The sequence below is a fragment of the Manis javanica genome, chromosome 15 (genome assembly GCF_040802235.1).
Source record: "Manis javanica isolate MJ-LG chromosome 15, MJ_LKY, whole genome shotgun sequence".
Lineage (NCBI taxonomy): Eukaryota > Metazoa > Chordata > Mammalia > Pholidota > Manidae > Manis > Manis javanica.
In genome coordinates this window covers 20,581,217-20,598,327 of record NC_133170.1, presented here as the reverse complement: position 1 = coordinate 20,598,327, position 17,111 = coordinate 20,581,217, and the positions used below count along the sequence as shown (strand labels likewise).

General features: G+C 40.6%; 2 protein-coding genes across 2 annotated transcripts; one reads left to right on the top strand and one right to left on the bottom strand.

Moving 5' to 3' along the window:
• The first annotated feature begins 605 nt into the window (after nucleotides 1–605).
• On the top strand, nucleotides 606–15,999 carry DDX47 (DEAD-box helicase 47). Its single transcript, XM_017649534.3, has 12 exons — nucleotides 606–751; nucleotides 1,428–1,521; nucleotides 6,821–7,009; nucleotides 9,617–9,688; nucleotides 9,904–10,022; nucleotides 10,599–10,670; nucleotides 10,811–10,927; nucleotides 11,444–11,590; nucleotides 12,151–12,288; nucleotides 13,565–13,635; nucleotides 14,210–14,339; nucleotides 15,440–15,999. Exons 1-12 carry the CDS (start codon nucleotides 668–670, stop codon nucleotides 15,569–15,571), a joined length of 1,365 nt encoding a protein of 454 aa, XP_017505023.1. The 5' UTR covers nucleotides 606–667; the 3' UTR covers nucleotides 15,572–15,999.
• LOC118973312 (probable ATP-dependent RNA helicase DDX4) lies at nucleotides 7,798–9,440 on the bottom strand. The gene is given in 4 exon segments (XM_037023037.2): nucleotides 7,798–7,945; nucleotides 7,947–7,986; nucleotides 7,989–8,966; nucleotides 8,969–9,440. Coding segments are annotated over 4 exon segments (1,638 nt in total).
• Nucleotides 16,000–17,111: the final 1,112 nt, after the last annotated feature.

Sequence of the window (17,111 nt, the reverse complement as noted above, 5' to 3'; positions counted from 1 at the left end):
GCCTTTGCACTTGCTGTTCTTGCAGTCTGAAATAATTGTTCTTGGGCTACTGCTGATCAGCTCAGCTCGGTATCAGTATTCTCAGTACAAATATCACTGTCTCAGAGAGGCCTTCCCCAGTCTCTTAGTTATCCCCCAAACCCACCCACCCCAGGTTACTTTCCATTATTTTTATTTTTGTATGATACATCATAGCACTTTTCACAATTTGAAATTATCCGTGATCACTTATTATCTGTCTTCTCTACAGGGGTAGGGGACGCTGTCCTGTTCACTAGGCATCTAGCCTATCCCTAGCATATGGTAGGCTGTCAACAAATATTACTGAATAAGTGAATGAAATAATAATTATAATAGATAAATAGTACTGCCATATCAACGTATACAAAACTCTATGATTCGAAAAGCAAGGAACAAAACGGTGTGGAGGTGGGGAAAGCTTTTTTAGAACAGACCTAAAGGGCAGATAGGCGTTCCTGATTATGAGCCCCTTCCGCAAGTCCAGACGTTTATATCCATCCCTAATTTTTTTCAATGTTTTGCCGTCAGGTGCAAATCCCAGCAGGTCCGCAGGGAGGCGACCAGAACCCGCCTTCCAGGGAAAACGAAAACTACATTTCCCAGCATACCGCGCGCCGCCGACCCACTTCCGGAGCCCGCGGGAAACATGGCGGCGTCGGAAGAGCACGATTCCCAGGTTGAAGCGCTTCAGCCCGCGGTGGAAGAGGAAACTAAAACATTTAAGGACCTGGTGAGGGTGGTTGCGACTGGTCTCTCTGTGTTGCTGCCGCCAGACGCAGGCAGAGTCCGGTTGCTTTAGATCCCAGCGGGTGGTGTGCAGAAGCAGCTGGGGCCTATCTTAGGTTTCCTCCAGAATTTCTGAAACCCGGGCCCCGAGAGCGCTCCCTTCGCCCTGAGTTTGGGTGGTGGGAGGGCTGCCGGACCCTGGGAACCGCCTTTTGCTCTTTCCTCCATTTTGGCGTGATGACGTTTGTATTTGCCTGGGTGGTTGTACATGTGATCGGCATTTTTTCCTCCTCATATCTGAGGCTTTGGAATAAATGAACCGGGTTTGAATTCTGAGCCAGTCACTTACTAAAGCCAAGTTGTTACCTCGTCGTACCTCACTTAACGCATCTGGAAATTGGGCCTATTAATAAGCAGTGCGTATAATTATGAGGACTAATGAAGTAATACATAGAAAAGATGAACTTCATTTCTGGTGCACAGAAAGTGTTAAGTCTTGAGCTACGGACTCAATACAGTTAAAGGGTAGGCTGATCAGGCTCACAGTAAAAGCCTTTTGAATCAAAGTGTAAGAGATGGCTGCACCTGTCCCCCGCACAGCGGCTCTGATGGTCGTTTAATTAGGAAGGAAGCTTGTGTGTGCTGTTCTTTGCTAAACTGTATTTTTTCTGAATTCTAAGGGTGTGACAGATGTGTTGTGTGAAGCTTGTGACCAGTTGGGGTGGACAAAGCCCACTAAGATCCAGATTGAAGCTATTCCTTTGGCCTTACAAGGTAGGTTTAACTGAATGTGTAGCTTGGTACAGGTTCAGTATGGAATTATACTCAAATACTTAACCGCTTTTGAGAGCTATTGCTTATATACTTCAAGTAAAATAAAAATACGTCACTAAAGATACAAAATTTGTGGCATATTGACCTTTGAAAAAATTACTGTGTATTACCGACCTTATTTTCTTTATGGGGATTCGTTGTCTGTAGCAGATGCCAGTTGTAAGGAAGCACTGGTTTAAAATGTACTAACAACAAATTTGTTAGAAATCACTAAGTACAGATTTACAAGGGTACCTGGAACATGTTAGTGTCTAGAGGAGTTGAAAACTCTTGCTATAAGACATGTCTTTTGAATTTGCAGAAGAATCGTTAAAGTGTTGGTTATTATTAGTGGGACTGAAACTGACTGGAATGAACTTTAATAGGAGTGAAGTCCTCCTCTTACAGATTCCCAAAGCCCAACTGTGCAGGATTAGGGTGGGTGGTAAAAGCGACCCAGAAATGTTAACTGAAATTCAGTCTTAGTTGTATTACCATAAGAGAAGGGTGACATTTTGGGGGTTCCTTACTTCTTTGAGAATCGATAAAAATAAAAGAGTTCTCCGCCAGAAAAAAGTATATCGATATATGAATAAATAAAATTTACCCCTTGCCCTGATTTTCTTTCCCATGAGTCCCAGGTTAAGAACTGAACTAGCTCTAGAGAAAGAACAGTGCTTTGCATTGATTAGAACACTCCTAGAATACTGTGCTTAGTTTTGGGGACCATATTTCAGGAACCAACTGAGTGGCAGTGAGGGTGCTCTGGAATCAAGAGTGGTCACAAATAGAGGAATTGAGTGCATTTGGTCTGGAGAAGAGTAGAGGTGGGGATGGGGTATGATAATTGGTTTTAATGATCTGAAGAACTGTCAGGTGGAAAAGGAATTATTCTGTGAAATTCTATTTGCTCCTTCCATGAATAGTTACCAAGCATCTGCTACAAGTATAATGTGCTGAGTATTAAGATTCTGTCCCCTCCAAGAGTTTATGGTAAGGAGATAATTATACATTTATTACAGGGGAAATGGGGACATAAGAAATTTAAGTTCAAAGTGCCCCGAGGGGAGTAGAATAGATTACTTCTATTTGAATGGATTATTTCATTTTATTTTTCGGCTGAGTAGGTTGGAAAGACATTCGAGGTGAAACTTGAAATGATGGGAAGGGAGGACTTCCTAGGCATGGAGAACAACATGAAAAAAGCCAAAGAGGTGGGAAAACATGGGCACATGTGGAGACCTGCAGATACTTAACAGAGGACTGAAAAAGATGGAGTAATGTGGTTGTGGCCAGATTACGCAGGACTTGAATCCTGAATATAGGAATTTTGTCTTTGTTGCATAGGCAGTGGAGCAATTTGGAGATCCTTTTTTAGCTGAAGAATGAAATTCTTAGAGCTGTGTTCTTGGATGATTGATCTCATAGCTGTGTAAGGTGGTTTAGAGATGAGGAGATTGGAGGCTGGGAGACTAATTAGGATGTCATTGCAATAATTTTGGCATTAAATTAGGTGTAGGGTAGTAGTAGTAGGAATGAAAACGAGAAAATGATTGAAAAAGAATCAGTGATTTTACAACCAGTTTGTTAAGTGAAAGACAATGGGTGGGGAAACCTAAGATGATTGTAAGGTTTCTAGCCTGTGTGTTTAGAACATTATTGGTTTAAAACTGATACAATAAAGGAACACAGGAGGAAAAATGAGTTCAGTTGGAAAGAATTGATTTCAGGTATCAAAGAGAGTTGATTTATGCATAATTGGAATGAGGGATTAGAGTTTGATTAAGAGGTCAGAACTGGATAAACACCATATCCAAATAAATGGTGAGATTCTATCATCCAAAGAGAGATTATAGCTGAAACTGACAATGGGTGAGGTTGCCAAATGAGGTCAAGAGATGACGGGAGAAATGGAGGCCCATTAGAAGGTTGAAAATCGTGAGAGTGCAGTTGCACACAAACTAGGTAAGGGTGATCGTAAACACTTCCAACTTGCTCTGAGAAGCTAGGAGGAAAAGTACTGTAAAGGCCATTAGTGGGGGAGAAATTTCAGCAGTACCAGAGTTGTTTTCAAACAGCAAAAAGAAGGGTTGGCACATTCTGACCTTTTCTAGCTTAGCATGCAGCACATATGGGAAGAAGGAATCAGAATTAAGTGATGGTGATAATTCTAAAATTCATGTTTTCAGTCAAAAGTTTTGTATTTAATGCAGAGAAAATAGGAGTCAGTGAAAATGAAAGCTTACTAGGAGCAACGAGATTGACATAATCACCATGGAAATTGTCTTCATTGTTATTATTGAACTTGTCTCACTTTAATGAACAGTTTACACATGCTTCATTTGAATCTGTAGATTCTGGCCCTAAATAAATAATTTAAATAATCTAACAACATTTTTCTTTTTTCTTCTGTTAATTAAAATTTTTAATACTAGTTATAGTGTCAGTTCATACAAAGTTACTGAACCCTGTGTTCATCCATTGTTCCATTGTTCTTAAATCATAATAATCCTAAAAAGTGGGAATGATTATTTTATTGATGAAATCAAGGCTCAGGGAGTTAAGTATCTTGTCTAGAGTTATGAACAATTTTGATTGGAGCTAGAATTTGAATGTGCAGTTATCTAGCTGAAAAGCCTTTGTTTTTGCCCCTATATCACATAGTGTTGCCCTAGAGAGATCAAAATCTTTTGATGGTTTTTTTGAGGATTCTTTCCTTCCCATCTGTTTCATGTATTCAGTTTATTTCTATTTCAGAGATCATCTCGGGTTCTTTAGGAATTTCAGACTGTGTTTTGAGTGGCTGCCATACACCACCCAGTGGTGTTAGGTGCTGGCCGTGTGGCAGGTGAACATGAATTTATTCTGCTTTCATGGGGTTGTGTACTCTACACAGATATTCCCACTAGTAAAGGCTTAGAGGTTGTGAGAAGCAGAAGATAGAGAAAAGCTGATGCATTTCACAAACTGAGCCTGGCTGTGAGCAGCAGGTCATAAAAAACTGAAAGCAGTGTAAGCTTCGGCTGGTGGCCAAGGGCATTGCTCACAGCCACATGAATTGAGCGAGTTAAACTCCTTTACTTGCCTAAATCTTTCTTATGTGCTCCTTTCTTCTGAAACTTTAGAATTTCCCTTGAGAAGTAAAGGAGGACAGATCCTAGTGTTTTTTCCTGTTCCTGAGGCATGTTGTGGGACACAGGCAGGGAGGGCAGAATCCCCCCAGAGTTGGGGAATAAAAACCTTTGGAAGTCCTTAGCTCACAAATAGGTGGTGCTGTTGCAATTCATTGTCACCTACCCTACAACCAAGGGGAACATTATAATTAGTAGATAAGTGATAAATTTTATCCCTGTGTTGTCTATTGTTTCTGTACCTTTTACAAAATTAGTCCCTTGTCTGGTTTGACTTAAAATTCACATCTTCACATGTACTTTTCTATAGAAAAGACTGATATTAATGGATGGGAGGTTAAAGAGTAGAATTCCCTAAAAGATTGTTTGGTCTGGCACGGCAGATCCTAGTTTAATGAATGTCTAAGAGGAAGGATATTGAAAAGTCAGTTCTGTTTGATATCTATCACTTTTTTGAAGCTTTATTGCTCCTTAATTTCAAGTGAATATTGTCTTCTTGTATCTTTCTAGCCATTCTTAAATTCTTCTGGTTCCTTTCCCTTTGCCTCGCAATGTTAATTCTATCTTCATCCTTTTTTTCCCACTAAGATGCTGCTGAGATTTCTCATCCAGTCCTGAGGCTGGAACACTCTCTGCCTTGATGAGTGTCAGCCCGTGCTCATCAGAATCACCTGTGGAGCTTTTAAAACAGCAGAGATTTCTGGGCTCTAGCCCAGATCCACTGAATCGGAATTTCTAGCTGTGTGACCCAGCTTGTATAGGTGGAAAAACTCCATAGTTTATTCTGATGCGTCTTCTCCTAGGGAAGCACCACTATTAGGATGTTCAGGGCTCCCATGGCTGTATTTCTAGTTCACACTTTTCTTCTGAGCTCCAAGCAAGTGTGTCCAACTGACTTTTAGATACTTCTCTCTGAACCTACCGCAGAAACCTCAAGTTCCTTATGTCCAAACGAGATCTCCCTTTGCCTTGCAATGTTAGTTTTCCTCACGAGAGCTGATTTTTCTGTAGCCCCTCTCTCAGTTTATGGCCTTTGAGTTTCTCAGGCTAGAAATCTGTGTGTCAACCACATTTTCCTTCATTACTCTCTACATCTCACTTGTTCCCATCCTTCCTGACTTCCTTCAGTTCAGGCCACCATCATAACTCCGCCGTGTCCTAATTGAGCTCTCATTTCCCAGTCAGTTAGGTCATGTTAGCTTATAAGGAAGAATGTCATGTTCAGGCCACTTGAGGGAAAAGCAGTTTATTGTAGGGCTAATCTCTAAGGAAGGCAACCTCAGCAGTCATTCAATCAAGGACTAGTGTTAGTATTGACTGTGGAGGTCATAATTGATAGGAAGCAGCCCCATTGGGCACACCCACCTTGTGAGCTGCAGCCAGTGTACAGAAGATGGTCTTGGCTTGGAAATTAATTAAAAAACAGATCTTCTCAGTTATGGCTTGATCAGTGATAGCAAACCCTGGGGTCCTCGTCTTAAGGAATTACTAAGGCATTCTTCCCTCCTAAGAAACAGTGTAGATGGCTTGTACTGTTAACCTGATACCATCAGGCCAAATGTACCTTCTTATGGAGGAACACTGATAGTGCTTTTCCCTGGGTAAAATCTGTCGGTTCCTCTCTCTTACAGGAAGACATCCAGACTCCTCAGCAGGCTTGTTCCTTCCAGCCTTGTGCTTCTCCCTTCACCCCGAACCATGTCTGTGTTCCAGCCACATTGTACTTCTTACTCTCACTCTCCCCGCGCATGTGTTCTTTAAAGCCTCCATTCCCCTTTCTCTTACAGGAATGTCCTTTCTTTCTTTGCTTACTTCCAGATTCAGTCTACCCATCACTCCCGTCAGCCTTTTCTGACTCCTCCGGGCAGGAAGTTGCTGCCTCCTTTGCATTCTCCCTGTATGTTCTTGGAGCCTGTGTTAAAACCCTTATCACATTAGAACAGACTTATGTATCTGGATTTTGAGCTTATCTAGGAAGAGACATGTCTTCTGTCTATTCAACCTTCCTCTCCCTGCAATTCATCAAATATTTATTCATTGTCTACTCTGTGCCCAGCATTGTACCATTGTAGAAAATGTGAAAATTAACGCAGAACGGTTTTTTGCTGTTAGATGCTCTTTTCTTCTAGGTCGGGATATCATCGGGCTGGCAGAAACTGGCTCTGGAAAAACAGGAGCCTTTGCTCTGCCCATCCTGAATGCGCTGCTGGAGACGCCCCAGCGTTTGTTTGCCTTAGTTCTCACCCCCACGCGGGAGCTGGCCTTTCAGATCTCAGAGCAGTTTGAAGCCCTGGGGTCTTCTATTGGGGTGCAAAGTGGTAAGTGTCTGGGAGGAAAGGAATCTTGGAGTTTCTTCACAAGTTATTCTGTTTCTAAGTATGAAGGGAGAATGGAAGGATGGAAAGATTGTTAACTTAAGCTCACTTGACCTAAAGAACTTACTGGGTATTTTTAGCTTTGGGGAAGTTGTGATTTTTTTTTTTTTTTAAGGGGAAGAGTGTTTCATCCTTTATTTTCAAGGAAAGTCTACATTTTATCAAAACAAACATTTGTTATATCATTGAGTACAGAGCTCACACAGCAAACATTTCACCATTTTTATCACGTATCGGATGATCTAGAATCAAAATCGTCTTAACAGGCTTATGCCTTTCACTGCTTCATGACAATCACGTTACCATATTTTAGTGACACACTCTATCTAGCTTTAAGGTTTCCTTTTGAGTAAAAATGAGACCTAATAATTTTTAACCAAACATGTATATATGCTATTGCTTGTAATAGGATCCATAAACACTATACTAAGACTTAGCATTTAGGCATGAAACATGTCTAAAACCTCTGAAGAATACTCTAGAAATAAGCAAGACATCTATAATGCTTTAATCTTTCCAGGTACCACCATTTATATCAGTAACTGCAATGCTGTAACTTTCAGCATTTCACATAACTAGTTGGGATATATATTTATTTAAGGGTGGGAGTAAGAACAGAAGGACAAGAGATACAAGTGTCAGGTTTCACAGTTCTGTTAAAAGCTCAAAAATCAAAACTGTTGTCTTTTCTGCATCAAAACTGTGCCACAAACTTGAAGGCTGTTTCAGCTTTAATCCCATGACTCATCACCTACTGGATTGGGAGCTTGTAATGAAGAAAACCCTGTTGTGTTGAAAGTGCTCTTGCCCTGGTAATTCTTTCTAGTATCAACTGATGCAAACACATTTCCTCTTGTACTACCACTGGGGCCTGGAACGTGTACTACAGGCAATTTCTTCCAACCATGCAGGAACATCTGTTGAGCATCTGACAATACTTTCACCAGAGGCTGTGCGAAATGGTTATCTGATTCAGGATCAAAAAAGGAAATAGCTCTGCCAGTATTTTCACAACGACCAGTACGTCCAGTTCGATGGACATATTCCTCAATGGTAGAAGGAAGATCAAAATTGATAACATGTTGAACATTTTCAATATCCAGCCCTCTGCCCGCTACTGAGATAGCAACAAGAACCGGGCACTTTCCACAGCGAAAATCCCCTAGACTCTGCTCTCTCTCTCTCTCTCGCTGCTGCCAGTCACCATGAATACTTGTTGTTGATATTTTCTCTTGACAAAGAAAACTGGCAATAAAATCTGCTCTTTTCTTAGTTTCAACAAAAACCATGGTTCTTTCATCACCTGTGTTTAGTAGAATTCCAACAAGTTTCTCTCTTTTTGAGTACTGGCCAACTGGGAGAATGATCTGCTGAACATCTCTACATGCTCTCCCCACTTGTCCAACCACAACAAACAAGTAATTCCGCTTCAAAAACTTCCCAGCCAACCTCTGAATTTCTCCTGGAAATGTTGCACTAAACCTAATGGTTTGACACTGCTCCTTTGGTGGCATTCCTGGGCAGGAAATTAACTTTATCATTTCTGGTTCAAAGCCCGTATCCAGCATGCGAACAGCTTCATCCAAAACTAAGTATCTGACTTGTCCGAGACCAATCTTTTCTTTGCCTATGATATCCATCAGTCTTCCAGGAGTAGCACACAATATATTACAGCCTTGCACTATCTGACGGACTGAATGCCCAAACTGGGTTCCCCCATATATAGCAACAGCTCTTACACAAGTCCCAAAAGAAAATTTTCTGGCTTCCAAATAGATCTGCCTGATTAATTCTCGAGTTGGTGCTACAATAATACACTCGGATTCCTGCAGCTCTTTAAAACAACTGGCAGTTATTCCAGCACTCATCATATGAGCCAAAATTGGCAAGAGAAACGCGCAGTCTTTCCAGACCCTGTTTGTGCACAAGCTATCAAATCTTGTCCTGCTAGGATAATAGGAATACTGTATTTCTGCACAGGAGTAAGCTTAGTATAACCAGCTTTAGCAATGTTGTCATTCAGTGTCTGACAGAGATTAGCTTCTTTAAAAGTTAGAATTGGTGGTGGTGCATTGGGTCCGGATACCTCTACAAGAATACAATCGTATTTGCCAAAGTTTCTCCCTAGTTGATAATGTGCAAAGATGGACTCCTCATCCTCAGGTGAAGGAGGTGGTATATAGGTTACTTTTGGTCCTCGTCGACTTCCTCTGCTACCTCTGCTTTGGTAAGTGTCACCGTGACCTGGTGATGAAGCTGGAGTCCTGTTAGAAGTGTCTCCATTTGCTCCAGAAGAATATGTATCCTCAAATACAGGAACATGAGAATACATAGAAGATTTGATAATTTCTGCTTCCCGGTCTGCATCTCCCATTGTGGCTTCCAGTTCTCTCCATGGCTTGTTGTCCGGTGGTTCTCAGTGGCACAAACGCCGCTTGGGAAGTTGTGATTTTAAGGGGAGAAATATAAGTAGAAATGTAGTATTGACTTTAAAAGATGTTCAGTGGAAAAAATTAAGGATCTCTTTCCTGTATTCTTTGATTTCTGTAGCTGTGATTGTAGGTGGAATTGATTCAATGTCCCAGTCCCTGGCCCTGGCAAAAAAACCACATATAGTCATAGGTGAGTAATCAGCAAAGGTAAACGACATGGCAGTGATGAATTGGAGAAAATGTACTGTTGTTGGGTGTAACTTATTTGTGTGCAGAGACTTTGAAGAATGTATATTCGTTACCCTGTTTAATTTTTTGGATTTTTGAAAATTCGGGATGGGGGTGGTTGGTAACTTTCTTCCTATTTTGTAAACATTATCCTTTCTCTTCGACCTTGCTTGGTAGCCACTCCTGGTCGACTGATTGACCACTTGGAAAATACAAAAGGTTTCAATTTAAGAGCTCTCAAATACTTAGTCATGGATGAAGCAGACCGAATATTGAATATGGATTTTGAGACTGAGGTGAGCTCTCGATTTCTTTTCTCCTCTTAGAGCATCTGCCCTGTTTGAAGATGTGATCCATTGCATATCTGCTCTGTGTGGAGTACTGTATCATTATCAGTTCATTTAAACATCTCTGCTACCTTTTTTCCTTCTTGGTGCTCTTCACACTGTCAGTGCCTCAGCATCCTCTTTAGAAAATGGTCTCCCTCTGATTTCAGAGATGGGAAATAACCAGAACGAGATTTTCCTTTCCATTTCTTTAGATTTAGACCTTTTTCCATACACCTTGAAATGTCTTTTATTTTCCTTGATGACCCACTCATTATAGCTTAATTAGTTGATCAATACTTAGTCTAGACTTTTCTCTTAGATTAGTTCTAAGTTGACTGCTTTTTCCTCTGAATGGCATAGTTTTTTCGATTGCCTCTGGTATCAAATAGTAAATATTCAGTAAATTTAAGCTGAATTAAATTGAATTTTTGAGTCCTCAAATCCCCAGTGAAGTATTTAGTTTGTTACTTACCCTCCTTCACACAGAGCGCCTCTGGGTGTCTGGTGTAAATGTACTGATACCCTTTCCTCTTTGTGCGTTAGGTTGACAAGATCCTCAAAGTGATTCCCCGAGATCGGAAAACATTTCTCTTCTCTGCTACCATGACCAAGAAGGTGACATGTTCTAGGACTTCTGTCTTCTCCTTTATAAGAATTGATAAATATATCAGTTGATAATTGATAAATAATAACAATAATACAAGTAGGAGGAGCATTCGGGAATCAGTATACTAGTTCAGGTTTTCTTCCTTCAGGTGCAGAAACTTCAGCGAGCAGCGCTGAAGAACCCTGTGAAATGTGCTGTTTCCTCTAAATACCAGACGGTTGAGAAATTACAGCAATATTATCTTTTTATTCCCTCTAAATTCAAGGTAAAGTGTTTGCTCTGGTCATTCCTGACTCTCGCTCCCCTTCCTCACCAAAGCATCTGGAAATGTGTCCACTCTTGATCAGCTGAGAGCTGTGCTACTATTTGTTTTTGAGCTTTCTGTAAGCATGCTGTGCTTACATTTATCACTGATAAAGTCAGACATTCTGGGAATTCACAACACATTAAACCACAGTAATGAAGTCATGATAAAATTCCTTCCCAGTCCTGTCCTTGAAGGACTTTTTCTTTGTCTGCTTATTAAGTGGCTTTTTTGTAGTCACAGGACCCTAGTTTTGCACTTCAATGTAAGGACTTTTCCTGACTGCTGAGTACAGACCTCCTGTGCTTGGCTGGCTTCTGGCTTCATGGTTCACAGAGGTGGTAAAATGTTGATTAAGGAGGCAAAGCTGGCAGCTGGGGGCCTGGATGATGGAGACACAACCACAGGCTTACTCCTTGTGTAATTTATATGCCCAGGACTCCAACCTTTTCTTCCTAATTAAATTCTCTGTATTAGGATACCTACCTGGTTTACATTCTAAATGAATTGGCTGGAAACTCCTTTATGATATTCTGCAGCACCTGTAACAATACTCAGAGAACAGCTTTGCTCCTCCGAAATCTTGGATTCACTGCCATCCCCCTCCACGGACAGATGAGTCAGGTAAAGGTTCTTTGGCCTTATTAGTGGTAAACTGGTGGTAAGAGAAAGATAAACCTTAGAGCAGTAGATTTGTGCAGTAACAGCAGATGACATTAATGCACCTTTCCATGGTGGTTCCGATTTTATGGGCTTTAATATGTGGCTCTGGGCGCTTGCTTCCTCCTTGCAGGACAGCAAGAGGCTCAGTTTTAATATCCCATGAGCAGTTGTCTGGTATGAAAGCCATTGAGTTGATTTATTCGGCACTAGTGGTAACAGTGATTCTCTGGTCTCTAAAGGCTTTTAATAAGGCTTTTAATAAGTGATTTCCCAATTATCTTTCCTTCATGTTAAACAATCACTATTTCATGTTAGTGTTTTCTTATCCTTAGTCTTAAATGTACTTTTGTTCCATGTTTCCTTTTGACCTGTGAAACTCAGTCTTGGGAAAACATCCTTTTAAAAATCTCTTTCTTTTGGTTCTTGTATTTAGTGTGTCTAGTTTGTACGTTGTTGGATTCCAAGATTCCTTAATTTTCCAAAATAAAAATTCTTCTCATTTCATCTTCCCATCATCTCAGAGCAAGCGCCTAGGATCCCTTAATAAGTTTAAGGCAAAGGCTCGTTCCATTCTCCTAGCAACCGATGTTGCAAGCCGGGGTCTGGACATACCTCATGTGGATGTTGTTGTGAACTTTGACATTCCCACCCATTCCAAGGTGAGTCCTGTTGCTGACCTTCCTGGTCCCAAAGTGCATTTCTTTTTTTTTTAATTGTGGTAAGCTTGACACACAGATTCCACTAGTTTGAGATATATGTTGCGAGATGATAGCCACAGTAAGTCTAGTTAACATCCGTCACCAGGTACAATGTTTTTGATGAGAACTTTTGAGATCTACTCTCTCAACAACTTTCAAATATGTAGTAAAGTATTATTAACTATAGTCACCATGCTGCACATTATATCCCCATGACTTACTTATAACTGAAAGTTTTGTACCTTTTGACCTCCCTTTTACTCATTTCCCCCTGTACCCCCAATTTCTATCCTGGCAACCACCCAATGTGTTCTCTGTATCTATGAGCACGATTTCTGTTTCTGTATTTTTTTTTTCAGATTCCACACTTAAGTGAGATCACATGATACTTGTTTTCTCTGTCTAATTTCACTTAGCATAATCCCTCAGAGTCATCCAAGTTGTTGGAAATGACAAATTTTCATTCTTTTCTGTGGCTGAATAGTACTCCATTGTATCCCAAGTGTATTTCTTATGGAGTGTTTTCTGTCTTTCCTTAGTTACACCATTTATGCTGATCTTTGTCAGTCTCATTTCTTGAGAAATGACAGCTGGTGGTTCTTAGTGTATCTCAGGGTTTCTCAACCTTGGCACTGACTAACATTTTGGGACAGTGAATTCTTTGCTGAGGGTGTCCTTTGCATTGCCTGATGTGCAGAGTCCCTGGCTTCTACCCATAGGTGACACTGTGACAGCCAGACATTTCCAAATGTTCCCTGGGGAGGACAAAATTGTCCCCAGTTGAGAACAACTGCTATCTCTTGGCTTTGTATGTAACTGCTGGAGAGAAGGTAACTGTCTCATTTGAGTTTTACAATAAATGTGTGTTGGAATGTCTCCTGTTTTATGGATAGAAACCAAGATTCAGAAAGATTACAGGACTTGTAGACAATTGTATAGCTGGTAGGTGGTAAACAGAGCTGTGACCCACGTCTGCCTCTAGATCCAGTATTGTTCTCTGTGCCACATTGTCTGTACCCATGTAGATAAGTCTATCAATTAAAGAAAGGAAAAAATGAGGTCAATTTTGTATGACAAGGAGAATAAAAGAGATGAAGTTGATTGATTTCAAATTGCCCAGTCCATTTTTCCATGTTCCAGCATGAATCTATTTTCTTCAAAAGTTGCAGTGAGAATTTACATACATAGTTTTTAATTTATGTTCTGTTAACAAATTTATTTACCCATTTTGTTTTAGGATTACATCCATCGAGTAGGTCGAACAGCTCGAGCTGGGCGTTCTGGGAAGGCTATTACGTTTGTCACACAGTAAGTAAGTTGACTTTAAGAGCAGAGCAATGTACAGAAATGCACAGAACTTTGGGACAGATTGATTTGAAACCTGATTTCACCACTTACTGTAATACCTACTTAACCTCCCTCCTCCTGTTTTCATCATTTGTAACGTGGAAATAATAATACTTTCCTAGCAGGGTTTTAATGAAGATTGGAGATATATGTGTAAAAGATCTAGTGTAGTGTTTGGTATGTAGAAGTACACGTACACACAAAAGCCTTCTTATTTCTTCCAGCTGTTGGAATCAGAGAGCAGTGACCTTGTCCTCAACCTAAAGTATTAAGAACAACTATTTCTCAGTTGTTTTTAAAGGCATAAACTTACGTGTACCCAAGGCTTTTCTGGGAGTAAAGAATACATTGGGTGATTTTCTAGTGGACTATACACGGAGACTGCATTTATTCAGTATTTTGAAAAGGAATGATAGATTCAGTATTGTTTAAAACTGTGGCTCCTATTGCATCATATCATACTATATACAGTTTTGTAATAGATAAACATTTGCACTGTCAGCCATCCAAAGCCATGCCAAATTCCCTTCCTTAGATACGATGTGGAACTCTTCCAACGCATAGAGCACTTAATTGGGAAGAAATTGCCTGTCTTTCCAACACAGGATGACGAGGTTATGATGCTGACAGAACGTGTGACTGAAGCCCAAAGATTTGCCCGAATGGTATTCAATTTGTTTTCTTACCATCTTCTATGCAAATGCTATTAACTATGCTCTGGATACTTTATTGGGTTAATCCTCATATTAAGCTACAGGACCTGGTATTATTTTATTCCAAACCTAAGATAAGCATACCAGCTAGGCTAATACCACCTGCATAGTTATTAAGGGCAGCTGTGAACATGAGTAGTGAAGATGAGAAGATTCTAAACGAGAATCTTTGCTTGTGCTGTCTGCTCCCTAGAGTTCCAGTCTAGCCTGAAGAAACTTGGCCTACAGGGCACTTTCTGAGTAGCTTGGGGTGTGGGGACTTATTTTTGTCTTTCTGCTCACATGGAATTGTTTGATATTTTGGTTTATAAAAGTATTACATGTGCATTGGGAAGAATTCAGAAAATACTGAAAGGAATAATAGTAAATGAAATATAAGCCATTCCCCAAGGAGAGCCATTGGTAACATTTGGCTCTTTCTTTCTTTAGCCATAATTAGACTTTATCTAATGTATATGATTAACACATTTCTCTTTCAAAAAATACATATTTAGGAGACCACTTCTTAATGGCTACAAAGAATTCTGTTATGAGTATATAACATGATTTATATTGATGTCTGTGCTTTCTCAGATGTTTTGTATTTTAATTAGTATTGCGTTGAACATCCTAGTATGTACAGCTTTGCATACTTGCCTTGTTTCCTTGGATAGATTACTAGAAGTAGAATGGTTGGGCCAAAGAGTACACATTGTTAAACTTGGAATTCATACATAAAGCCAGATTGCCCCCTTAAGAAAAGCTGTTGCCATTTACACTACCAGAGGCAGTACGTGTCAGTGTCCCCACACCATGACCACCAAGATCAGGTATTATCATTCTCTTAAATCTTTGCTAGTTCTCCCTGTGAAAATAATACCTTATTTTAATTTTCACATCTTTGATTATTAATAAGGTTAACATTTTTATATATTGGGATTTTGGTCTTAGTCCTTTGCTAATGTGAGGTGTTAGGGGCTACTTAGTGTTCGAGTTGAAGGAAAGGAGAGCAGGATGTGTTACCCTCAGGGACAGTTACTCGTTTTCACTCCCATCTCTCTGTGTCCCTGCAGGAGTTAAGGGAGCATGGGGAAAAGAAGAAGCGCCCGCGGGGCGATGCTGGGGACGATGATGACACGGAGGGTGCTCTTGGTGTCAGGAACAAGGTGGCTGGAGGAAAAATGAAGAAACGGAAAGGCCGTTAGCCTCCACTTGCAGACTTGGTTTCCAGTCTCTGTTCTGTAAAAGGGGATGGAGGAAGAGAACGAAACGTCCTCCATGGAGGTCCTCAGTCTGGAACCAGTCAGCATCCCATCCGCATGTGCTCGGCTGCGCGCTCACTCTGCTCATTCCTTTGATGTGTTCGGTACCCTTACCGGAGACTCTTGGGCAGTGCTGATGCCAAGACTATTACTGCCCTTCAGCTTTGGCTCCTTGCTAATGACACGAGTAGGATGTGCTCTTCCATCGCTCCACATAGAGCCTTTGTTTTTTTCAATCAAGGACTGGGCCGATGGAAGCACTTGACTCAAAGGGAAAGGAGCTCCATCTATAAACTGGTGAGACTTGAGCAGTCACAGCTGTGCTTCAGTAGACATAACGTTAAGTAATAAATTTATGTATTTTTAAAAGATTCAAGCTCCTTGAAGACCTTTATAGGTTGAAGGACTTTACACATTTAAGTAAGATCTCACTAATAAGTAAGAAAGTGAGGATGGCAGTTACGTGGCAAATTCATTGGTTGTCTTCATTTTAAGATAAACATTATTTATGGCCTTAAAAAAGCAACAAGGGTGGGCCCAAGATGTTGGATGGCTTTGAAAGGGAAATCCTGCTTAAAAGAATACTACATTTTTCCTTGGGGTGAAGCAAGTTCATAAGTAAGACTGCAAAGTCTTTTAGATCCTTAAATAGATTCACTTCTCTGGCTCTTAGATTAAGCAAATAGTTAAGAAGACTGGTTTCTTATATAGACCCTTATCCCCAAGTGACTAAAATCCAAGCATTAAAAATAGAAGGTAATTCTGGGATCCAGTTTCATCCACTGGTCATTTATGTCCATAGGCTGCTATCTCTGTCCCCACTGATTGAGTGATAAGCTTCAGGAGGTATAAAGCTGGGTGGCCCCCTCCTGGGGAGGAGGTAGTCCGCACTGGGGTACTGGGTGCAGTAGGGGAGAGTCGATGAAAATCAGAAGCCATGCTGAGCTTCACAGTTGTGACCAGCCTTGTGTCTGAGGGCTTTTACACACAAAAGGTGCCTAATCATTTCTGTTGACTATAATAATTTTATTAGAAGAGAGTGTGGCTGGAGTGGCAGAATCCTATAAAGAGATTCTAGTGGATTAAAATGAGAATGAGCTTTGGCAGAAGAGAAACTTTCCACATGAGTCTTAGTGGAATATGTATTTTTCCGAGATTGTGTCTTAGAGCCCAGAATGTCTGGTAAAAGGTGAAAAGCAGATGTCGGTGAAAGTCTGTATGGCAGTCAGGTGTGCACTGTTGATTGCAGGAAGGTCTTTGGAAATACAGGAGTTGGGATGCCTTCTGCCACAAATGGGTCCTCAGAGGGATGCCTGTAGCTAAAGTATGTCTAATTAATCAGAATGTAACACATGGCTTATTTTCTTGTTTAGTTTTCTCCAAATTTCATTGCTGATCATTGTAGTGAATTTGAGTGAAAGGTAAGTTTCAAGAGTCAGGAGGCAATAAGGAGAAAGGAAAGGAGGAAAAGGGTAGAAGAAAA